Source organism: Acanthaster planci, linkage group LG06, assembly GCF_054643075.1.
Source record: "Acanthaster planci isolate LZ-2023a linkage group LG06, COTS_SCS, whole genome shotgun sequence".
Taxonomy (NCBI): Eukaryota; Metazoa; Echinodermata; class Asteroidea; order Valvatida; family Acanthasteridae; genus Acanthaster; species Acanthaster planci.
In genome coordinates, this window is record NC_141782.1 from 6886283 (window position 1) to 6912263 (window position 25981).

The 25981-nt window shown below is 42.1% G+C and overlaps 1 protein-coding gene across 4 annotated transcripts in view; it reads left to right on the forward strand.

The window, feature by feature from the left end:
• The window catches only part of rttn (rotatin), a 127799-nt gene that overhangs the window by 41944 nt on the left and 59874 nt on the right, over nucleotides 1-25981 (forward strand). For all 4 annotated transcript variants that reach the window (XM_087138343.1, XM_087138340.1, XM_087138341.1 and 1 more), the window contains 11 exons: nucleotides 825-941; nucleotides 3862-4013; nucleotides 5446-5617; nucleotides 6359-6458; nucleotides 8496-8599; nucleotides 9034-9145; nucleotides 9613-9760; nucleotides 13533-13733; nucleotides 22262-22385; nucleotides 22681-22811; nucleotides 23941-24264. In XM_087138343.1, coding sequence (XP_086994469.1) covers nucleotides 825-941; nucleotides 3862-4013; nucleotides 5446-5617; nucleotides 6359-6458; nucleotides 8496-8599; nucleotides 9034-9145; nucleotides 9613-9760; nucleotides 13533-13733; nucleotides 22262-22385; nucleotides 22681-22811; nucleotides 23941-24264 — 1685 coding nt within the window. The remainder of the gene's footprint in view (nucleotides 1-824; nucleotides 942-3861; nucleotides 4014-5445; nucleotides 5618-6358; nucleotides 6459-8495; nucleotides 8600-9033; nucleotides 9146-9612; nucleotides 9761-13532; nucleotides 13734-22261; nucleotides 22386-22680; nucleotides 22812-23940; nucleotides 24265-25981) is intronic.

A 25981-nucleotide genomic window follows, 5' to 3' on the forward strand; every position in this document is an offset into this window, starting at 1 on the left:
CTCCGGTCTCCTTGTATCCACAATTCGGAACTGTTGTTCAGCCATAGCAGTGTGGATTCTCTGATGAGTCGGTATCACAGTAACTTCACTGCTACCTGTCCTCACCCCTGCTGGAAGATACATTCAAGCACGCCATAATGAGTCCCTGTTACACCCATCCTGTTATCTAGTGTTGTTATATTTTTGATTTATTACAAGTATGCCTTATTGGTGCTCCACTCACGTTGATTCCTTCCTTCCTTATCTTGCTCCTGGTTAGGGCTAAGGTGTTGGCAGTGCATGTTCACCTCCCCACCATCCTTGGTGCAGTGCTATATATTGGTAATCTGCGTAGGTTGCAGGCAGTAGACTCTCCCCCCTCCTAATGCGGGTTGAATCTATTACTACATACCTACCTGATTACCAATCTCCCTCCCTCCTGCCCACATGGCTTAGGTGCACTTCGCGCATCAAAAAAGAGGAAGATCATGGCGGCTGCTTCTGTGGGAGTCAAGCAAGTGAGGCATACTGCCGAGTGATCAAGAACTTGGCAAATAGAGTAATGTACTGGGGAATAATGCGTACGTTTTAGTAGACTATTAACTCTACTGAATTTTAACTCACTTTTTTTTTTTTTTTTTTTCATTTTCCTGTAATGTGGAATGCAAGGTAATATGAAAGTAGTTGTGGGAAGGTTTTGTTTTTGACTCATCTACATGTATCTGTCATTTTTATAGGCAAAATGTGATTGAAGTATTTACAGACAAAACTCATTTGCAAAGCGATCTGTCTTGTTGGCTTTTATTTTACCACTCATAAAATAAAGCTTTGTTTCTCTTCCAAAGTGTTGTCGTCAAGGTGAAGATATGATGTTACATCTTTTACAAGGTCAACACTTAATGGGATGTACCACCTGGAGTATGTTCTTGCAGGCGTGTGTCCCTGTACTGCCAGTCTTGCAGGTTTGTACAATGAGCAGTTTCATTCCAAAATTGTGTAGCAAATTTGCTATTCAGTTTTCTTTTTGTACATCAAAAAATTGAGTTTGTTTTGCAATTAATTAGTTATGTAAAGCAAATATAAAATCAATGATTGAAAAGTAAAAACGTCAGGACAGGTCAGGACATTTTGATGAGTTGGGTAGGGACGATCAACAATTGTTTGATGCAGCTTAAGAATAAGGGACATCAAAAATACATTGACCATTTGCACGCATGCGAATGCTAGGAACGCCGTCTTTTGTTCGAGCTACAGTACGTTGCATTTGAAAGTTAACGCTGCGAAAAGGAATGGGTAAAAAAGCGAAAGGATTTCGCATTTTGACCACAACTTTTCGCCGCTGCAAATTTGCAGCGAATCGGATGCTAAAGGGGCAAACGACGTGCGAAAATTGAAATCTTAGGTTAATCTTTGCAATTCAACTCGGGCACGCTTTTCTTCTTAACAATCTAAATACACCAAGCTGCCTTTTCTGACCTAATTTTGATCTTGATTTAATGCATTTTTCTTAAGTCTTTGTAGTAGAACACAATCCACCAGCTCTACATTCCACAATGCCTTGCCTCTTACCAACAAATCATGCACATTGTAGTAAAGTTTTGAAGTGGATCTGTTATTATGCAGAAACATCTGTTGTGCCTTCACTTCAGCAGTTTCACATTTTTTCCCATGCCTCAGAATTTTTGTGGGCATCGATGGGGAAATCACAGAATTTAATTGTTCGGGATGGCACTTATATACAATAAACGATGGTCAAGTACTTCGAGAGAAAAAGTTAATTTCCAAAAAATATTTGTGTAAGACCTGTTTTCCTGAGAATAATTCTCAGGCCATTCATAACACTAGTAATTGTAGTTCAGACCAAGAGAAAAATATACTTAGCATGAGAATAAAATCAGGAGTGTGTTCCAAATAAATTCTCTGAAGAGCTTTCATCCAACCAAAGATTGACAGTCAGCCAGCCATCATGTATTAAAAATGTAAATTTTTCTATGGACTTTTGGTGGTTGCATCTTCTAAGTGACTGTCCGCCTTGACATTTCTGCATCAAAACAGTGGACCACATGTGGCTTTTATGTTTTCCTGGCCACTGCTGATGTTTTTTATCCCGCATGTCCATCCCGTCAAATAGATTAATTCTTCCCATCACAGCATTTCTGATTTTTGTGCAAGCTGCAAAGCAAGTGCGAGCCTATGTAATACTGATTTCTATCTTCTGTCCCTACGGCGTCCGGCCGTCTGCCCTCAAATGTTAAAGTTATTCCGTATGGGTCCTTGCAAGTTTTGAGTTGTATTGTGTACTTGCCCTGTAGTACATACAGCACATATGTACTGAGCACTCCTGTAATATACATGTACATGTATGTATAGACATGTGTTCAGACCCATACAAATGTACATGTACAGCCCTTGGGGAAAATGTAAGGGATGGGGGGGGACTCCAAGTGACAGATTAGGATGTTTGTTGGGGGAGGGGTACCTGAAGGAGGATCATGGGGACAAAGTACACGTTTGTAGAAAGTGGATGAAATGCTGGATAAGGTTGGTGTAATGGTTGGGCTGGATTAGTGGGATGATGGGACAGCCAGAATAAGAAGTGAAGGGAATGATGGGCAGGGGTGGAGTAGAAAGGGGAGGGAATGATGGGCAGGGGTGGAGTAGGAAGGGGAGGGAATGATGGGCAGGGGTGGAGTAGGAAGGGGAGGGAATGATGGGCAGGGGTGGAGTAGGAAGGGGAGGGAATGATGGGCAGGGGTGGAGAAGGAAGGGGAGGGAATGATGGGCAGGGGTGGAGTAGGAAGGGGAGGGAATGATGGGCAGGGGTGGAGTAGGAAGGGGAGGGAATGATGGGCAGGGGTGGAGAAGGAAGGGGAGGGAATGATGGGCAGGGGTGGAGAAGGAAGGGGAGGGAATGATGGGCAGGGGTGGAGTAGGAAGGGGAGGGAATGATGGGCAGGGGTGGAGTAGGAAGGGGAGGGAATGATGGGCAGGGGTGGAGAAGGAAGGGGAGGGGAATGATGGGCAGGGGTGGAGTAAGAAGTGAAGGGAATGATGGGGAGGGGGCAGAGTAGGAGATGGACAGGAGGATGGGGCGGATATGGAGTTGCAAATGGATGGGATGATGGGAGGGGGTGAGTAGGAAATAGATAGGATGATGGGGTTGGATACAAAGTGCAGAGCTGTACATGTACCCAGTACTTTAGAGGAATTTTACTCACAAATACACTGCTTATATAATCATCCAGGTCTAGTCTGACTGTACCAGCTGGACCCACATTCTTTAGGCATTCCTCTCTCCTGTCAAGAACTGTGAAGCCTTGTACCTGTATCTCCCTTGGTGGTGGTCTTTGTTGATTTGCTTTTAAATGACAAGCGCCTTTCAACACACAGTCTGCACACCGCACCGACTAGGTTTTTTCTCCTAGAGTACAATGAGTTGTATTGCTAAGGTCAATAAAATAGCTTGTACATCTGTATTGCAGTCGTATGTCAACCAATCTTGTAAAAAATGTTGATGAAGCTTTGTTAGTATTGTTTGATTTAGTGTCCATATTTATATAACTTGGACGTCTCTTTCCTGTTATTACAAGAAAAATTCAAATTCATAGCAAGCAGTGAGCCATGGTGGCTTTGCCGTTCTAGTTTTATTCTGCATATCCATCCCGTCAATCTTGGCTTTACTCTGGGTGCCATTTGTGCCCTTGGGTGTACATAACACCATGGACCCCTACACATCAGGCAACCATTGTATAATGTGTAGATAAGCCTTAATTTAACATCCAGTCTTACAGGTGCTGTCTGCTTGTAAATGTGAAATATAATGAAAGTCTTGCTGGTGATAAATACATTTTAATGTGATATATGTGTACGTCTTTTGAATAGGCACTTGTGAGTGAGAAATCCCCACTGTCAAACTGTATTGTGGGATTATTGCAACCTACGTTCTCAAGGACTGAATCCAAAGAGTTTGAAATGTTGTCTCATCTTGAGAAGTTGAGGGGCTCTCTACGACTTCTCTTTTGTCAAGATCAGTGGTAAGCTGGTATTGTAGTCAAGTAGATTTGATGATAAATGTGCATTGTTAAATTGGTAAATTTTTAACCATTTTGCAGTCTTAATTCAGCTTTCACCATTTAATTACCAATATGTTTTGAAAAGAACAAGTATGTTTGCTTTATAACTGTTTTGGTAAAATGCCCCTCCCATCAAATGTGCTGAATTCACCCTCAGAATATCACAAGCACTATCATGATTGCATTTTTCCGCCCTCACCCAACGAAACGCAAAGCACACAGTAAAATAATAGGACTCGTACACGCGATAAGGCACACTGCCAACGGTGAGCCATATTAAAGAACTTGAGTCTCTCCCCACCTTTTTTTTCACGGTTTTCATGAATCATCATTGCTTTTCTCGATAACATGACGGAATAACTAAAAGGCAGAAATCCCACACGATTTAATGGTGTGTACATATACAAATGAACACTTTATGTTTAAAAAGATATCCATTTTGTAAAGATAACCCGCAAAATGCTATGGTGCATTATATATGATGCATTTCTACAAACATTTACTCTGCTATGCTCGTTGGGCCTCCAACCCCCAGACCCCCTGTCAGTGTTGGATCTATGCACGCGGTCTGCATTTTGGCTGGATAGGACAACACTGAGTGGGGGAAGGGGTTGGAGAGTGTATGGCTATTGCCAAGTGTCTCAACAATTTTGTCCAAGATTGTAGGTGGATGTTGCATTGCAGGAAAGCTCTAGTAGAGTTTGCCTTATTGGTGATGTACATGTAGTTATTGTGTTGGTTCCAACTCAGGTTTTTATGGATGTGAACACCAAGGTATTTTACAGTCTGCCTCTTCTAGTATGTGACTGTAGATGATGTACAGCTGCTTAATGGGTTTGTTCTTGGCTGTACGGATGACTTAACATTGCCAGTCATTCTCCCATTGCTGAAGGTTGTCTAAATCCTGCTGTAGCAATCTTGCATCACCCTCTATCTTTATGTGATATGAAACAAAGGTGTAAACTGAAAGATTTTTGACAATATTTATAGATGTTATTAGGAGAAACATGTTGCTATTCAAGTGTAAATTTTTTTACGTTGTGTAATCATATCCATAATGTTAGCTCTCCGGATCATTTAAAGTGTAATCCTAAAAGCGTAAGCATTGAAACATGTTGAATATTTACTATACTTTTCATCCTGACAAGTATCATGCAAGTTTAATAGATAAGGAGTGACTTACGATGTCACAAGACCACACAGAGTAATGGATTGTCAGGCAAGGCAACTGCTCTTGAATACTCAGTAAGACCCTCTGCCACTTCTCATACAAGGTTTTGGTAACGCGAGATCTTTGAGACATCTCTCATCATTGGATCTAGTCATATTGTCCTTATGGTGGAGATGTTTGAAGATTTTTATTGATTAAATCTTTATGTTGACTTTTTCTTAGTGTTCGTTTGGAGGGAGCCAAGGCTGTGATGTACTACCTAACACAAGAAACGTCCAGTTCCTTGAAACTTCCTTCTGTAGATACCTACACACTGAATGACATAGCTGACTTACTACTGTTTGATCATGCTGTCCATCTAGATGTACAGAACAGTGGACGATCTGTATTTCAGGTCATTTGAAAGTCCGGAATAGTGAAGCACTTTGCAGATGTCACTATATTGTGACTGAAAAATATAATGACATCAAGTGCTTAACATGCAAAGTGCAACAAATACAAAGTGCTAGTCAAGCACTTTTGCATTTGTTGCATTTAGCAGATGTCATTATTTTTGACTGAAAAAAATCTAACTTATAAAGAACACAAGATGTATTGTTACTTTTTAAAAAATACAGCCAAATACCACAAATACTGACTTTTAAGAGTCATTTCTACAATATTTGCATATCTTACCATTACCACATATTCTTTAATATCCCCTGCCACAGAGCAATATTTGTGACAACAATGTGTGTTCAGTGGCCAAGTTCAATGCTCCATATCAACAGACTTACCAAACATTATATGGATATAGAAACAAATAGGTGTCAGGTACCTCTACATATCCATTGCCATAGACTCAGGGAATCACTGACAGTCTGTTCCAGCTGCCTCTTTGAATACAGGTCACCACATTGTGTTTTCACATTCTTGAAGTTGGTTAGAGTTAGCCATTTGGTACAATTGACTCGTTTGATTGAACCCTGCTTGTCATACACTGACAGACAGATTCTATTGGTGACAGTAAACAGAAGCAAAATTCCCACCCCTTTTGGGGTATGGAGCATTGAATACAGTATAGAACATTAGACTGAGTTGTTCTCTGCCGTGCCAATGTGTGTGATAATGTTCTGTATTTTTGGTTTATTGACAGGTGGAAGGTCTTTATCAGGTTTTTCATATCTTCACAGCAACAGACACAGAGGCGAGCCTACGCAAATCAGCACTGGAACAGATTGCCATTATCTTACAAGGTATTGACCAACACCATTGCTTTGATGGCAACATATGCAGGTGTTCCTTAAGTGCATGTGAGCATGGCACCATTGCACTGCTGCTGGTATCTGGATTAATATACAGAAAATATCTACATCATTGATCCCCATCTACTGTCTGAGTAGTACGTAAGACTGAGGGCTGAAGTCACCGGGTGACATCGTTGTAGGCCCCGGATTTGATTGAGTTTGTGATGGAATGTCAGTGGCAGTCTGGTGGCTGGGATATTAGTCACAGTTGACCCTTGTATCATGGCTGTTACATGCTGTTTTGTATGGACTCAGTATTTAAACATAAATTTTATAGCATGGGTATTAAAGTAAAATTTTCCTGTATGCTTATACCTTAGAATTATTTTAATTGTTACCCAGTACTGCTCAATAACTCAGAAATAGTATAGCATGTGATGTTACGTCAAATGTGGTGACAGCCATCATTTGAGACCCCCCCCAAAAAAATAAGCCATGGTGACTTCCGTAGGTTATGCACAGTGATTGGTGCATTTGTCTTGTCAGCATAAAGAGATTACTGGTGTGCATGGGCAGGAAAAAAAGTAATTACTTTTACCAGACTGAGAGTACAGCCAATGTCAATAATATGTTTATTCTTTAAATACACTTGTAGAATCTGTTACACCCCGTGTCCATAGTTTTGTGCAAATTCCAGTAGAAACTATTTTGCTTACTCTGCCAGTATGTCCACCTCACATGCTGCTGGATAACAATGCTGCCTGGCTCATTGTGGGTGATATTTGTGTCATTTTGTGTATCAGTCTGGTACTTCATCAATACCAGAACCATATTTGGAATTATTGCCTTGAAGTCTATTTGACATACATTATGAAGAAATTGAAACCCGAGCATGAAGTCTTTGATAACATTACACATATATGTACATAAAACGTGTGTACACTGGACATGTACTTTATGCACACATGTAAAGTCTTCTCTTCCAGAATTAAACTAACATCCATTCCCATCTCTGGTGGTGTGCAGTAGGGGTTGGAAGATGGGGTGTGCCTGGATGGGGTGGGGATATGGTGAGATGGGATGGGTCAAAGTTTTTAATTGTATTACAGTGTATGTACATAATTATACATTATTATGTAGGTCTTCTGTCGCAAAAATTAAAGTTTTCCTGACTGGGCCCAACCCTTTGGTGGGGATTTGATTTGGTGGGGTCAGTAGGGGTTATGGGATGGGATTGTGGCTGGGCAGGGGTAGGGATTGTTGGTATGGGTGGGGATTTGGTGGGATGGATAAAAAATTAGGTAGGGTAAGGTGGGAACTTGTTAGTGTAGGGTGAGGATTTGTTACCATTGGGAGGGTTGGTGAATAAGGATTGTGCTTTTCTGCAATTATTGTGTTCTACATTTACCTTGGAATTGATCAAGTACACTGTACATGTTGATACATGTATTTGATATTTGTCACAGAGCCATACAGATTTGGAAATTGAAAAAGATCACATCTGATAACATAATAGATCACTGTATGTGAAGCAGACAAAATACAAAGTTATATGTATTTTTTTTTAATGAATTGAGTTGCAACTGTTCATAGTCATAATCATGGGTACTTCTATTTTGGAGGAGTTGTCCATGTTATGAACACCAAATGCTACCATTTCTTCCACCCTACCATTTTGAAAAATAATGAAGTAAACAGGCCAGGTTACAAATGAGTTAGTCATCCATTGTTATTCCAGCTAAAAATAAAAAGCGCCGTAAGTTTAGCTAATCCCAATTTTGCAAAGAGTTATCCTCATAGCCCTGTTGTTCATAACAATATTTTTTGTAACAAAAAGGTAGCAGTGATACACATACCTGTATAAATCTAGCAGTGAGCCATATCAGCTGTGCTTTTCTAGTTAGTGGATTTTATTCAGTGAGTGGATATTATCATTCAGTAGTCTGAATAGTCAAAGATCTCTGCCTGATTACAGTTAACTTTTTGTTTGTTTTGTCAGAATCCTTTTTTATGTGAATTTGAGTGTAAACCTAATTTTTTCTCCAGATGGCACTCTTCATAAAGCTTTCTTATCACAAGGTGGCCTGGATAAGGTTCTGGATTGCATGAAGAAGGCAACCATGTCTGCCGATGAAACTAGACAGGAAATGGTATGTGATGAACACTACATTTGGTGGCTTGTGATTTTAGTTGTGAAAATTTGACATTTACCCGTTTCAAAGTTTGCTATGTTCATTGATTAATACATAATTGCCGGTTTCAGGATTTGTGTCTGAAATAGGTGGTGTTGTCTGAAGCTGTGGCTGGTTGCCATGGTACTGATGGTGAAAAAGGGAAGCTATATCCATGAAAACTTTTAAAACCCAACACTGGCTATATACAAATACATCTGTATACCTATTACATACAGATACTTCAGTGGGTTTTAGAGGTGTCATTGGATGCTTCTTCCTCTGTTGTTTGATTGTACTGTGAGCATGGTGTCAAATACAGTTTGTGTTAGATAATATCCTTTTGAAGTTAAAAGTTTAATTTCAGATTTTGTCCTTACGTATATGTATTACGTATTCTCCTGTTTCTCCAGCTCCCTATGATTCCTGCATGTCTGTGTATTTTGCGTCACATTTTACATGAAGATCCCTCATTAAGACATGAGTTAGCTCATCAGGATTACATCTACTATCTGCTGATTAGAGGTGAGTTTCTGTAACAAATTATTGCTTCATTATTTAGCAAATGTTGGATTCCATTTCAAAAGACTACATGTCATGAGCAGAATTATGGCTAAAGTAATGACTGTAAACATGATAAATTCTAAAATCATTTAAAAGTGCAGTTTGAAACAAAACAAAAACAAGTTTGTCTATCCAACCATGTTAAACTTATTAGTACATGTAGGTCATGACTTGGATTCCAAGATCAGTTTGTTATTACAATTGCAAGATTTGCTATTCATAATGCAAGAATAAAAGTCGTCACTGACAGTAGCATTATTTATTCCTTTAATTTTTTTTTAAAGAATTATTATTTTGATCGAAGCTGCAGAGGAAAAATCAAAGATTATTTACCCATCCAGAAAAAATTCAGAATCTACAATTGTAAACAGAAATCTGTTGGCAAGTTTCTTCATGATCACACGTGATCCTTTTAACATCTGTTTTAGCTGGCCTTCTATGCTACCCTGACTGTAGGGCTCGATACCATACAGCACATGTCACAGTTTTATTGCTGTTTGATGAGGTAGCTTCCCTAACTGTATCAGAGCATCAGCTAGTCAACCAATTCACATTGCCTAAATGTGTCTCCCAGAAGTGAGTATTATTCCTATTAAAGTTGTAGAGTTCATTGTAGAAACATTCATCTCATGGAAGATCCAAATTCAAGTCTTTTTTTGGTAGGAAATGTTTCATGACAGTTGTAAAGGTTCCTGACATGGTAAATGCTTCCTTTAATTTATCTTACTATAACTTTAATATGTACATGTATACTGCTCGACTATACTTCAGGGAAAATTAAGACAAAGGAGACACATTAAACAGTTTCATAAAGCAAGATTTTACCAAAACAGTACCGAAAAACACTTCGCCTGTGAACGTCAATGGTAGATTTAAAGGTCAACTTTTTAATCTTAAGTTCAAATTAAAGCAAGGTGCCTAAAGGATTTTTAGTGTTCTCCCTCATGCGCTTGCAGCCCCTGCCATTCTGCACGGGACCCGTTCTCAAGCGGCCTAACGGGGGGGAAAGTTAAGCAGCTGGCAAACCCAGAACACACTATTGTGCTCCCCACTGTCATGCAAAGTGCAGCATACTACTGCAAGGAGTACGCCAGCAGCAGCAGATGTATAGAAACATTGTGAGAACAGGGAAGCCTACCACAAAGGATATCGGCAACACCAACGCACATGTGTTCCATGTGGTACAGGGGCGTAGCCAGGGGGGAAGGCATGTACTCCCCCCTCCCACAAATTCCCAGTGCCCCCCACTGAAAAAAAAAGACAAATGGATATTGAACAAGACTAACAAAAACTTGCCCCCCAAAAGCCCCCCCCCCACATAAAATCCTAGCTACGCTACCAATATCGTATCACACTGAATTTTTTTAGGGCACACAAGACGTATTAAAAATCTTTGAAGGTCCGCTGGTTTCTCTGAATACTTGCAGATGGTGGTTTCACTAAGTAAGACAAGTTTGCTGAAAGAAGTTTGATTTTAACATACAAACTTGTCCGTTACACCAGTTCAACATTTGTGTCATTTAATTTGAATACGCATGTTTTACGGACTTGGCGACTGAAATTGTTGACGTTTTGCAGGAGATATCCTGGGTGGAAACCTTTTTTTTTCCTTTTTCCCCTTTGACAGCCAATCAAGTGGCCAATCAGTAAGCTTTTGACATAAATATGTTATTTTAACTGTTTTTTGTAGTGTGTTTGTCTCAAATTTGTGTCTGTTGCATTCATCAAAGACATTTTCATTAGCCCAAGTTGGCAGGCGGAGAAATATTTTGCGACTAAAGTACTGAGAAACTCTTATCACCATTGTGAAGCCCACTTGCAATCATTTTTATGGGTCTCTGTTTTGACAGGAAATTTTCCTGATTAATGTTCTATTGTTTCGATTTACCCAGTACTTTTGTCCGTATCAAACCGTACCGCAGTGTAATAATTTCTTGAAAGCATGTGAAGTGCAACCTGACAGCACAAAATGTAGAAAACCAATTCATGATAACTTCATAAAGCACACATGCACAGCTTGACTTACCCTTCAGACAGGCACTCGTATACCAGTTAACATGTTTTCAAATGGTACAAGCACGCTAATACCCTGCTTGCCATTGTATTGTGCTGCTTATTTCTTGTTGAGGGAAAGTCCGTCTTTGCACGTGTCAGCAAGTTCGTAGGCATTCTCTGAGAATTCTCTGGGATCTGCAGGAGAACATAAAAGATTGCTACTGCAGCTATGTCTTTAAACAATGAGATTAACTGATATAGCACCCACAGTTTTGTCCAGTCATGTCTGGGGTTGCTGTAGTGCTGATAGGCCAATGAGGTCAAGAGGAACGCCCAACTGGGGCTCACTGGGTTGGAACTCGGCAAATGGGGTTTATAAGAACAGTACTGTCATGGTAACAGCTGTGGTGTTTCATATCAAGAACGGTTTCTAGAAATTTTGTCTCATCATCTTCTTCAAATGAAAATTATTTTTCCAAAAACGAATTACATGAAGTCCACGATCAAGCTTCACAACATGATACCAGGAAATACACCTTGGCCAACAAATGTATGCCTACACTAAGAGTGAATTGGCAGTCCTCATTTGAGGACAGGTATGGAGAGAGAAACAATCTAAAGCATGAAACATTGAGGCTTTCATTCAAGCCACAAGGTAGTGGAATCCTTTTCATGTATTTCCCATTGGTTATTTTATTTTTCGGTCCCCATAGTTACATTTGGATACAAAATTTGAAAACCCACAGACGGATAACAGTATTAAAAGAACAATCTTAAAAAACACCCGTGTTAAAAAGGACAGGGACCAAAGAAATCCATGTACTTCATCAGGATTCAGTGAACAATTTTTCCCCTTCAAAACTGGAAGTGAGCTGGACAATAAATGGAGTTGATGTGATTTTTCTAGTTTACAACTTATAAACTGTTACAAATTGTAACATGATATCTGTTCAAAATGTGTTCCTGGTTTCGCTGGACCGTGCCCCAAGATGTGCTGATTATTCCAAGAATGTGGCTGCACCTTATAGGGCTAAGTCAATTTGAATAATTCACTCTTTGAATATTCGACCTTCAATTCGATCGAATATCAGAATTGAATCCGGCAGATTGTTGATGAACAAACCATATACAAGATCAGTTGCATTAATGCACACAATTGTACATTATAATCACTAAAACAGCTTCTCACTTCTAGAAGTAGAAGCATGCCATGATTTAGCAAGATGTAACAGACAAACAATACTGCCCTTTTAAAAATTTCATTCTTTTTAAATTTTTAATGAATAATGTACTTTTTAATCTTTGTACGATATATTATTCTGTCATTTTTTTTTAATTCGCTTTAAACAAGCCTCCATAGTGCAATTTTTCTCATATAAAACTAAAGAAAATTTTCCCTTTCTTTTCATGGATTTTGCATTCGAATATTCAACTTGAGAAAATACATGTAGTATTCAAATATTCGCTAATCGATGGGATATTCGGCACAGCTCTAGCGCCTTGAACCACAGCATGCTGGACACTTGGATAGCAACAAATTATAGCAAACACATTTCTTCAGATATTTTCCGAGTAGAAAGCCTTGCTAGCAAGCTCTTCCTATGTGCATGGATGTGTGACTGTTCTACTGTTAAAGGAATGCGTCCAGAACAGGGACCATTCTCACACGTGTGCATGAGAAATTAGTAGAACATCCCAGGCAGTCCGAACAGTCAAAACATGTAAAACACATCCACTGCATTTTGACTTCTAGTCCTGTACCTTTGTGGCACTGTAAAAATGAGTGAAGGAAGGTGAACTAAATAGATCTGATGTATGCTTTCATCGTGGGATGTTAGAGGTAAACAAATCTCTTTAGAACAATATAGGTAAATTTATATGACGGGTTTTGCCCTTAGCCAACCCATTATATAAAATAACATCTCCCAACGCAAAAATACATCTTAAAAATACAGGTGAACCTAATAAATTTATATCTGTTCATCCAACAAGTTACAGGATGAAGTGATCATTAAAAAAATGAAGTGTTCAGTTCTAGAAGTGGGAGGAAAACCCAGAATGAATATTCCAGGGAAGACCCACGGAGTCAGGCAGGGACTGAAAACCCAATCCACGTGCTGATCTAGGTGGGATTCGAACCTGGATTGCAGAGGTGGAAGGCGAGGAAAGAGCCACTACACCAACCTGATTTCCCCCATATATACAAAGTTACCTCAACTGACACTGGCACCTTGACTGGCACTTATTGCATTAAGCTTACTTGTAAGTTAACTCCTGTACTAAGCTTCTATCATGAACTTAAAGTTTAAGTAAACATTCTCATGTCCCTTGGTGATGTCTTTTTTTCGCTTAGATTCAAGCTTCCTTTCCGATGTATGACGGCTAAGTCTCACAGTCCGTATCGGAAAGCATATTCATCTGCAGATGACCCCTTGAACAAGTCATGCATTGCATGGAGAATGCTGAGGATTGCATGGAATGTTGCATGGTATGGTGGAATACAATCCCTCATGGACAAGATAGAGTCAGGATTACTCAAGGAGTCACACCCCAGGTATATGCATATCCCAAGAAAGCATTATAATTGAAATTGAATTGAAAGCATCACATTTAAAAGATAATACGTTTATTTGGAGAGATTGGTGACACAGTGCTTTCACTATGGGACTGTTTCACTGACCCATACAACCTGGCCTACATCTGGGTATTGGGCAGTCAACCTTTCTGTGGTATATGTAGTGTGCAAAGATTGTTATGTGCCATGTGCGGTAGGCAGTAGGTAAGACTTCAAAGCATTGATGACTTGGCAAAAATTAGGAGAAAACGTGGGAGCCAGTACACAGTGCTGGATCAGCACTATCACAATAACCATACACAGATGTGACCATAAGATATGCCCTGCTGTCTAGTTTGCAATGTATGATGTGCAGTTGCTGACTAAATGCCTGTCATGGGTTGGTTTGGATAACAGAGAAACTTGTGTGGTCATATTACTGCAGCATTATTCAACGGCCCCAATTATTTGAGACCCTCATTGTACAATCTTTACATGCCTTGATCTGCCTCTATGCATTTGTAGAGGGGACTCTTTTCACTTAGTTGTTTTGCTGACCTGCTTGTATATAGGAGTTGTCCCCCTGCTTTTAACATTGAATTTCTTGTTAGCTTGCCCTGAATTTGCTAGGAGTGGTTCCCCCCCTTTCCAAAATAATCCCCAGAGTAAACATCCTGTCATGCCCTATTGCACAAGACCTGATGCATGTGAGTTCCTTAGATATAGTCAGATGCGGACCGGCAGCAAGAGAGACCACAGCATCCACATTAACAGCTCTCTCTTTTTTTACTAAGCAACTTCTGCCTTCAGCTTTGGTCTGCTGTGAACTTGGTTTCTTGCTTGATTGCTTTAATTTTGCGACTATTTACTAGTGCTGTGTTGGTTAATAATTTAAGTCGGTGTTGGTCAATAATTTAAGTCGGTATTGGTTAATAATTTAAGTCCGTGTTGGTTAATAATTTAAGTCGGTATTGGTTAATAATTTAAGTCCGTGTTGGGTAATAATTTAAGTCTGTGTTGGTACTGGTTGACATTTGTCTTGGTTTAAGCAGTATTGTTGGTTTAAGTTAATTGGTTACGAGTTGAGTATATTTCCTGGTCTATACATTTAAGAAACTCAGCTAAAATCACTGGTTCTAATTGAGAGGTTTGTTTTGGATTTTTTTCTACTCTGTTCACAGTGAAATATTTTTTTGTTGTTCTTTGCTTGTTGAAATCAAATTTGATCTTCCTTTGTCATTTCTTTTTGAGAATATCCTGCGACTCTTCCTTTTGATCCCTGGTTCATGTTGGTTTTCGCGAGTTCCCCCATTGTGTGTCTTTTTTCCAGGTTACATTTTTTTTTTTAACTTTTGGTGGAGAATCCAGGTTGGAATTACTGTCTTTTGTAGGACTTAGCTTGATATTCTCAGGGTGGTCAAAGGTGGTCGTAATTGGTCTTAGTTATTCGATCATTAACCAACACAGCTCTGGTGATAGAAGCACTGTTTTGGCATGATGGCGGTGCCAAGTTCACCCATGTTCTCACCTACACACTTTGGCAATCTTCACGGGTTGACACCACAACCACTGCAGCCAGCTACAGGAGTCATGGGGACGCCGCCGTGTCCCCCAGACGTGCTGGCACCACCAACTCCAAAGCAGTTACCTGAGATCCATGAATTCGACCCCATCCCGAACCAAGCCACCAGCATCCCAGCTGTTCCTTCCGTCAATCCGAGGACCATCACTACCCACCAGCTGAAGGGGGTGTCAACTTTCTCTGGCAGAGACAAAAATATCAGAGTGGAGGACTGGGTTCGGGATATGACATATCTGCTTGGAGCCAAGGGTCTGGCCACAGATGGCGTCAAGTTTCAGGAGATTTTGCGCCACACAAGCGGACGAGCTCGTGACGTCATCCTAAACCTGGAGGGCAGGTCACTAGCAGGAGTGACGGCAGAGGAGGCCTTCCAGGAACTGCTGGAAGAGTTTGGGGAAGACGGCTTTGTCATGTCACCTATGACGCGGTTTTATTCAAGAGAACAGAAGACAGGCGAGACGGCCAGTGAGTTTGCCGTGGCGCTAGAGACTCTCCTGCGAAGGATTGAGGAGCGCGGCCGACAGCAGGGTCGCCGCAGCCTGTTTGGGGACAGCAGAGACGTCCTCTTAACCACTCAATTCATGCGGGATGGTAGGACGAAGCAGAGACTTGCCCCGATGCAGCCAAGGAGAATGAGCTATAGAGACCTCAGAGCTGAGCTGCGTGTTATAGCAGAGGAGCAACACCACAGCGACGAACAGACGAGACGAAGGATGAGGGGTGACGATGACCATCACTTCTATACCATGAGTGAGGTGGCCACCAAAGACCCTATAAAACCAACCACGGCGGCCAGCAGCCCTGCGCAACAAGGACCGAAGAGCAAGTCTTTGTCAGAATCGACAAGGAAGATGCAAGGTGGGACTGATCTGCAAGATCTTATCACCAAACAACTGGAGGAGATGCAGGCTATGCGTCTAGAGCAGAGGGAGACCCTTCAACAAGTGCAGAAGGATCAAAGCCTGCTGAACCATCGTCTGACACAGCTGGAAGAGGCTGTCTTTGCACCTCAAGTGCACCAGCGGTACCACCAGTCTGGCCAGCCACAGCAGCGACCCCAATTCTCAGGCTGCTACACGTGTGGAAGCAAGCAGCACCTGGCAAGGAGCTGTCCAGAGAATCAGCGCCAAGCACACCAGCAAGCTCCCCAGATGAAGTCGTTCATTCCTCGACAGGCAGCCTCAACACCAGTTCACCACAGTGGGTCGTTAAACGGGAACAACCCACGGATGTAGGGCTATCCGCGGGTTCTGAGTTCAAACGCCCCTCCCCAACTCTCTCTACAAATGACCATGAATCCGCACAGTTACCATTGGCTGGACCAGTTAACCGAGTTGAAGTCAATGTTTCTGGAGTCAACTGTACAGCACTGCTGGACACTGGGTCCCAGGTGACCACAATTACCTGTGAATTTGTCAAGCAGCATCCGGTACTTAGCAGCCAGAAGCCACGACCAACAGAGATGTCCATCAAGGGAGCTGGAGGACAGCCAGTTCAACACTTCGGGGTCATCACAGTAGATGTTCACGCCATGGGTCAGTTTATAGGCAAAGTCCCAGCGTTTGTGGTGCCACAAACCGAGTTTCGGCGAGACACCCCAGCCCTCGTTGGAACCAATGTGATTCGTGCATGTAGAGATCAAATGAAGTCGTCTTTGGGAAAGCGCTTCATGGAGAGTAAAGTGTTGTCACGGTCCTGGCTTCAGGCCTTCCAGTTCGTTAATGGGGATGGGGCTGACCTCGCCGGCGAGGATGGACAAATTGGGTTTCTGCGCTATGTTGGGAGACGTCCATTAGTAATACAACCTGGTGCAGAAGCTACTGTTCCAGCTAGAGTACCCAACCACACCAGAGGGAGAAGCTTCACTGCATTAGTAGAGGGCACCAACCGCAAGGGCCTAGTTGCAGGGAAGATGTTGGTGGATGTAACAGGTCGGAGAGTACCAGTTCGGCTGTGCAACACATCTGACCATGCTGTGGGGGTAAGACGACATGAAGGGGTGGCGACGCTCTGTTGTGTTACCGAAGTCCAGCCAGTGACCACGCCCTCTCAAGATGTGGCTACTATGGAGCAAGCGGTAGGTGGCTCTTGCAGTTTGCAAGACATCAACTTCGAAGGTGTCGACTTCACCCCATCGCAAACAGAGGCGATTGAGCAGCTACTCAGACAGAATGCTGATGTTTTCTCGCAGAGCCCTTTCGACATGGGTGTTACCAGCACAGTGGAGCACGAAATCCCACTCACCGACCCAACCCCCTTCCGACTACCATACAGACGAGTCCCCCCTTCACAGTTTCAGGAGGTCCGAGGCCACTTGGAAGAGCTGAAACAAGCCGGGTCATCCAGCCCAGTCAGAGCCCGTACGCTTCTCCGATTGTCATCGTGCAGAAGAAAGATGGCAAAATTCGACTTTGCGTCGATTACCGGAAGCTGAATTCCAGGACAACGAGAGATGCGTTTCCGCTCCCAAGAATAGATGAGGCTTTGGATGCTCTTGGGAAGGCCAAGTTCTTCTCCTGCCTTGATCTGACCTCGGGCTACCACCAAGTGAAGATGGCATCTAAGGATCAACCGAAGACGGCCTTCACGTCCCCGATGGGCTTGTTTGAATTTACGAGGATGCCATTTGGCCTCGTGAATGCACCGGCCACGTTCCAAAGGCTGATGTCGGTGGTGTTTGGCGACATGGCGTTTGAGAGTGTGCTAATTTACCTTGACGACATCATCGTCTTCAGTAGCACTGTAGAGGAGCACGTAGACCGCCTTGGGAGAGTCCTAGCCAGGCTACGGGAACACGGGCTGAAACTGAAGCCGTCAAAATGCCAGCTTTTTAAGAGAGAAGTGCAGTACCTTGGCCATGTAGTTTCTGCAGAGGGAATCGCCACTGATCAGGCAAAGGTTGCTGCAGTGAAGAGCTGGCCAGTTCCACAAAGCAAGAAGGATGTCCGCAGCTTCCTGGGGCTCACCGGCTACTACCGGAGGTTCGTTCAAGGGTATGCGAAAACTGCTGCTCCTCTCTTCGCATTGATTGGCGGCAAGCGAGGCTCGAGAGACCCCCCCTTCAAATGGAGCAATGAGTGCCAAAAAGCGTTCACCACCCTGGTTTCCAAGTTGACCTCAGCACCTATATTAGCTTTTGCAGATTATAGCGTACCATTCACCGTGCAGACAGATGCATCCCTTGATGGCTTGGGAGCTGTCCTGACTCAAGAACGAGATGGCAAAGAAAGGGTCATCGCATACGCAAGTCGCACCTTAACAGAAGCAGAGACAAAGTACCCCGCTCACAAACTAGAGTTCAAGGCACTACATTGGGCGGTAACGACTAAGTTCAGAGAGTACCTGTACGGCAACCGACTGACCGCGGTGACTGACAACAACCCACTCACGTATGTCTTGAACAAGGCAAAGCTTGATGCTACCGGTCAACGTTGGGTTAGTGATCTTGCCGTTTTCAACATGGATATCATCTACCGGCCAGGCAAGTCTAATGCCAATGCGGACTCTCTGTCCCGGATTCCAAGATCTGATGTGGTGAGAATCCTGGACGAAACAGAGGGTAGCAGAGGTCGAAATGGAAGAAAGGAAACAAGGGACGCCAAAAGGTCAGCAGCCAAAACAGATGCGGGTAGTCAGGGAGAAGATGGCATGGCTTCCATCGAGGGGCAGGAACAGCAGCCGAGGGCGAACCTTGAAGATAAGGCTGTCAGGCATGTCCATCAGCTCACAACTGGTACGAGGAGTAGCATACCACCACCCCCAAGCATAGGGCAAACATCAGACAGCAGTGACACCACTGATCACCCATCTCCCATGAAGTCTTCTTCCGATGCAGCCTTAGACAGAGATAGCAAAGAAGTAGGTGCCAAGTCTTCTTCAGAAGGAGCCAAGGTGGGAACATATGTTGATCTACCAGGAGGCCTTCGTCTGCTTGAGGCACAGCAAGAGGATCCAACAACTCAGCGTGTTGTGGAGTTGAAGTCAGCCCAGCCAGGAAGGCCAAGTCGAAGAAGAATGGCACGGGAAACAAAAGAAGTTAAGACCCTACTTCGAGCATGGGACTTCTTGGCTGTGAGGCAAGGTGTCTTGGTCTACGAGAAGGACCAGGAAGACAGAGGTGAGACACCAACCTTAATAGTGCTCCCCAAGGAGATGAAGAGGCCTGTCCTTCAGCATGTCCACGACCTGATGGGACATCTTGGCTTCGAGAAGGTTTATCAGCATGTCCGGGATAGGTACTTCTGGCCAAGTATGTACTCTGATGTGAAGTCGTACATCGACAAGTGTAAAAGATGCACCCTGAGAAAAACACCAGACACGAAAAGGCATGCAAGTCTGCAGAGTATCAACACAACACGGCCCTTGGAACTTGTCTGCATAGACTTCCTAAGCTTGGAGAGGTCAAGAGGAGGCTTTGAGCATGTACTTGTGGTCACTGATCACTACACCAGATACGCACAGGCGTACCCGACTCGTGATGAGAAGGCAACAACCGTAGCGCGCGTCTTATGGGAGAGGTACATCGCCAATTATGGCATCCCTGAGCGACTCCACTCGGACCAAGGAAAGAGTTTTGAGTCGGCAGTCATAAAGGAGCTGTGTCACCTGCTGAGCATGAGGAAGAGCAAGACGTCGCCATACCACCCACAAGGCAACGGTATGACAGAGAGATTCAATCGCACATTGTTGTCGATGTTGGGAACCCTTGAGCCAGCGCAGAAATCCAACTGGGCAATGCACCTCCAGACCCTCACATATGCCTACAACTGTGCCAAACACGAGAGTACGGGGTACTCCCCTTTTTACTTGATGTATATGAGAAAGCCTCGTCTGCCAGTCGATCTCTTCCTTCAGCCAAGGTTTCAGGAAGCAGAGGATGTCCACCCACAATCCACCTATGTTCAGCAGCTTGGGGAACGGCTACAAGAAGCTACAAGGAGGGTGGAGCAGTTGGCAGAGGTGGCCAGGCAGAAACAGAAGGCGACATATGATAAGAAGTCGAAAGATCTAGCCCTTCATCCTGGTGACCTTGTACTGGTGGCCAACAAGTCGCTACGGGGTAGGTGTAAGCTGAAAGACAGGTGGGAGTCGGTACCCTACACAGTCCTCAGTCAGCTGGGAAACCTACCAGTATACACGGTGGAACTCCTCGGATCAACAAAGACGCGCAACATTCATCGGAACCTTCTTACTATCTGCCCTTTTGACGTAGGAGAGCCAGCATCCGTCATCGATTCTCTTCCTCCCCCAGCGCAGTTTCAAGATGTGTGGAACACCTTGGAGACAAATGATCATTCTCTTGCACCCCCACTGCAGTTTCAAGATGTGGCAACAGATGGCATTTGTGCATTCCCTCCACCACTGCAGTTCAGCGATGTGTGTGCTGATGTATTGAGAACAGAAGACAGCCCGTACAGCGACATGGATGATGAGGCATCTACCTCAAGTGGCACCGACATCGATGAAGCTACTGACTCATCCAGCTCAAAGAGTTCACAAAGGTCTATCTATCGGCGCCCAAAGAGGAACATCAGACCACCAGTGAGGTTTGGGGACTGGAACTGAACTCTTAGAGAGTGAACAAAGCCAAGTTAGAATTATTTCTTTAGACATTGCTGTGGAAAGCAATGATTTCACAGGGCGTGGATGTAGAGGGGACTCTTTTCACTTAGTTGTTTTGCTTACCTGCTTGTATATAGGAGTTGTCCCCCTGCTTTTAACATTGAATTTCTTGTTAGCTTGCCCTGAATTTGCTAGGAGTGGTTCCCCCCCTTTCCAAAATAATCCCCAGAGTAAACACCCTGTCATGCCCTATTGCACAAGACCTGATGCATGTGAGTTCCTTAGATATAGTCAGATGCGGACCGGCAGCAAGAGAGACCACAGCATCCACATTAACAGCTCTCTCTTTTTTTTTCTAAGCAACTTCTGCCTTCAGCTTTGGTCTGCTGTGAACTTGGTTTCTTGCTTGATTGCTTTAATTTTGCGACTATTTACTAGTGCTGTGTTGGTTAATAATTTAAGTCGGTGTTGGTCAATAATTTAAGTCGGTATTGGTTAATAATTTAAGTCCGTGTTGGTTAATAATTTAAGTCGGTATTGGTTAATAATTTAAGTCCGTGTTGGGTAATAATTTAAGTCTGTGTTGGTACTGGTTGACATTTGTCTTGGTTTAAGCAGTATTGTTGGTTTAAGTTAATTGGTTACGAGTTGAGTATATTTCCTGGTCTATACATTTAAGAAACTCAGCTAAAATCACTGGTTCTAATTGAGAGGTTTGTTTTGGATTTTTTTCTACTCTGTTCACAGTGAAATATTTTTTTGTTGTTCTTTGCTTGTTGAAATCAAATTTGATCTTCCTTTGTCATTTCTTTTTGAGAATATCCTGCGACTCTTCCTTTTGATCCCTGGTTCATGTTGGTTTTCGCGAGTTCCCCCATTGTGTGTCTTTTTTCCAGGTTACACATTCTTATTGGTTGCTTTCATAATTACTTTGTTCCCTTACCATAGCTCAATTGTAGTTCATTGGAATCCATTCATTTTATTATATTCTTACAAAATGACAGCTTTTGGCTTGTCATTTTAGGTAAGTTTTTAATTAGATCATGCAGGAGCACGTGTGCACCTGATCTGGTATTCTATATTACCAGGGGTAGCTAACTGGTTAAACCACTGAATCCACATTGTCTGGGAAGTTCCTAAGGGAGACTGTGAGTTGAACTTGATTTTTGTACAATATATTGTAGCAATTAACGCTGGGAGGGCCCTGAAGTACTGTGAAATATGCAGATGTGGTAAGAAATTACGCAGTTATTGTATAAATGAATTCAGAAGTTTTCAGCCAAAAGATATTGTTGGATGAGGTTAACATTTAAATAAATCTATTCTGAAGTATCAAAAATGAGGCATAACTTGTCCTTGTTCTATTGTTTTGGTACACTTCTAGTTTCAACTCTAAAATTGCTTTAACTGCGGAAGACAAATTGTTGCTGAGGTGTAGTCACTCAACTACAAGTCTAAAACAGTGTCTGCAGTCTGTGTGCCAGGCTTCCTCTCATTACACAGTCAAGGTAAGCACAGCATAAAACCTCAAAGCGCTTTATTTTTTGGGGGGATGTCTCATTCAATGAGTGTCAGCTGAGTTGCTGACTCAAGTCAAACTTGTAATTGTTTGTACTTGTGGTATGACTTTGAAGCAGTTTACATGACTTAAAGTTGACTTGATTTGGAAGAGAATGATTTGGAAGTTAATTTGAACAGATTTGATTGTTGACATAACAATTTTTTGAAGGAAATACAAGAAATTGATGCCTTGCCCGTAGGTAATGCTGAGTGGATGTTGTGAATTATCTGATATTTATATAGGTCAGCCTGTGGAGACTGGCTCTCTGGTTACTCACTAACATGTTGATGCACAATGTAGGCGAGACCGACAGGGGCCGTCCAGATATCACAGAGTTTCTGTTGCAGCTAGAGTTCAGGAAAGCTCTTGACAGGTGTGATTTGCTGCTCTGTTATTTGAAACAAAATAATTTTCTGACTTTTTAAGGTTCCAAATATTTCCATTTTTATAAGCTGTTTATCAGGGTAACCTCGTATCACAACTTGTTTTACTTTTTAAAGACTGTCCACACTTTTACTGCAGTGACATTTTTTCCAGAGTCTTCAATCTGTAGTACTGTATAGAAGTTATTTTCAGAAGTCATTATTTATATATTGGGTCAGTCTTTGAATGGTAATTTAGTCTGGTATACATGTAGTTCTTTTTATTTTTTCTCTACTAGTTTTGTGATCAAGTCTCTGAATGATTAATGTTAATTTAATAGCTGCAAGTCATTACTGGGTGTTTTTATCTTTACAAATTTTCTGGCATTTTAAAGGGATATTTGCCTCTGACTTTTAATGGCATAAATTCATTATTTAATTTGGGATTGTCAGTTACGGCTAATACATTAATATTGGCATTCATTCAATATCAGAGTTAAAGCAAAACTCTTGCCTTTTTGCTAATAACCCTCAGGAAATTTGTATTATTTGAACTTTTTATATATTTTAATGTTGATATGCTGTGTACATGTACTTATTATTCTAATTCTTTTCCTTCTGTGGTATTTTTTGCTGACTTGATACAATTCAATCTGTGCGATTAACGAAATAATCTGTCCGTCCGCCCGTCTGTCTCTCTGAACTTATTGACGCTATCTGAACTAATTGACACTTTACAAAATATATGACTTGAAAAACATTCTTAGGACCTGCCTATGCTGTGCATTAATTCAAATTTCCAGTATTTGTGAGATTATGGTGTTGCACTTTTTTTAGTGTTAAGTATTTCTTGGCTCTGAGGTGATCTTTTCAGTAGATAGTAAAATAGTAGGAATAATAAAATGTGACAAGCTCTTAGCTTGGAACATAAAATCTGTGGTTGAGACATTGAGATACACAGCACTTGTAGTTTTTCACTGCAGCATATCTTTTGATACAATTCTGGTTCCTGAGGTGTAACTTCTGTAGGCTTTAGGATTAAATGAGTGAAATTAAAAAATTACATTTCTGGAAAGTAAAAAATGTAGCATATATGGACAAGTTATAACATACACATTTGTTTATTCTGTTCCTCTACAGATTCATTGGAGTAGTTCCTGTCAGTGTGGATGACAAGATACTACTAACTGAAGTTTTATCCTTCATAGTACTCTTGATGAAGTCCCTTTCCCCAAAACCTTCTTGCACAGACTTCCTTCACTGGCTAGGTAATGTTTCCTGCAGCCCCAAGTCTGTCCTGATTGGACTTCTAACTAACAGCAAACCTGAGGATAGAGAAGTTGAGAGACAAGACAATCAGAGACATGGGGAGGTTGAATCCTCAGCAGACAGAACTCTGCATAAACAACTGGTAACCTTCTTTGGGTGCTACATACAGTGTCTACCTCTGTCAGGTGAAGCATGGTAAGACATTTTTCCTACTGGACAAATTGTACTTTTTCCAACTAAAGTATTTTTTTGTTTGCTTAGTGAAAGTTCAGCCTCCCCCCCCAAAAAAAAGGAAGAACAACCAAACAGAGATGTTGAGGGACTCTGTATTTATAACAGGATTATATAAGATTGTGTAAAAGTCCTTTATTTCAGTAGTCAATATACCAACCAAAATTGTTGTATGCTTTCATTTATGGTAATGCACGAATTACCCTTTGCATTTTTATATATCTCTGGTTTCATGCTTTGTAGGGAATGTTTTAAAAAGCTGCTGGTTGTATTGTGGTTATTTTTAGGGGGTTGTTCCCAGTAATTAAGAGGTTAAAAATTTGTGTGGATGTAAACACCCAGTATTATTGAATTGTTCTCAGAACATACAGTAGATATTTACAAATAACAAATAAGTCAGTTTGAGTAATGAAGGGAAAAAAGTAGCAGCTGGGAGTTACATAAGACATCACCATCATGACAAAATGTATCAAACGGGGCTAGTAATTTACTAGTCTTGGTCCAAGACTGGGTTTGCATTGTTGCCATACACTGTGTAGGTGACATCCACATGCAAGCACAGCCAAATAGTGGAAAAAGTAGAGGGCGCCAATCCTTCAGAGCCAAACTATACTGACTGAAATCCAGTCTTTGTGAATCTGGCAAGCCCACCTGAAAAATTCAAGCATACTTCACACTTAAATTACCATGAATAAAAGTGCATGCGCATCAACTTGAAGCTGTGACAAAGCGGACTGGCACCTTGACATTTGATAAACAGTTGAAAGTGTTGGTAACAAAAGCTGGCAAAGTGGCTGCCCAAAGTTGAAAGTTGTTTATCTTGTTTGAATTTACAGAAGGAAAATACTCATATTTCGGGACATCACAAATTCATGTCTTTATGAATTTGGCTGGAAGCAATAATTTTGTCATTTTCCTGTCAGTGCTTGTGGCTGAACCACTTTGGTAACATACATAATGGCTACACTGGTTCATAGTAAGGCCCAAGTCAAAATAGAATGGAAAATGATTGCCCTTAATCCCCTTTCAAACCATTGCCCATTTCAACTGCAAGTGGGCAATGATTGCAAGAGAGCGTTTCCCGAAAAGGAGTTGGCTATGCAGCAACCTCTTTGATGCATACCACCATTTCCCAAAACAAAAGACTCCCAGCTTACCATGAATGGTTATTGTGCATCGGCTTTGTTGTGTAAATTGGGCCAGTTCATCCACAGGCCTAGCACAGCTTATTCAGAAGGGCGAAGTAATTAATCTCTTAACAAAAGACTAACTCCATTAGAGTCTGCGAGCCTACGTGCATCACTAATAGCGCGTTCCTACATGAATTGGGAAAAGGTGGATCTTGATCCAGCATTTTTTGGTGTGATCGTTATCTTACCGTAACGAAACCGCAAGTCGCGTTCCTACTAGCGCTTGATCCACCTTTTGGGACGGAAATGTCGAGCCCGAAAGGTCACTGAGTTCAGTATTGCACATGTGCTAGCTTGCTGAGCGCGCGCTCTGTGGCAGTATGGCTGGCTGGGGCGGCATGCGTGTGACCCTGCAGTGTTTTGGGTGCGGAGTTCTACTGACGTGACGACCTTGAATCGGACCGAATGTTCAGCCTAGTACGTTGTCTCTTCAAACTTTGCTTCCATTTTTGATACTCTGTCACACGCTGCGGGCTATACGCTAACACGGA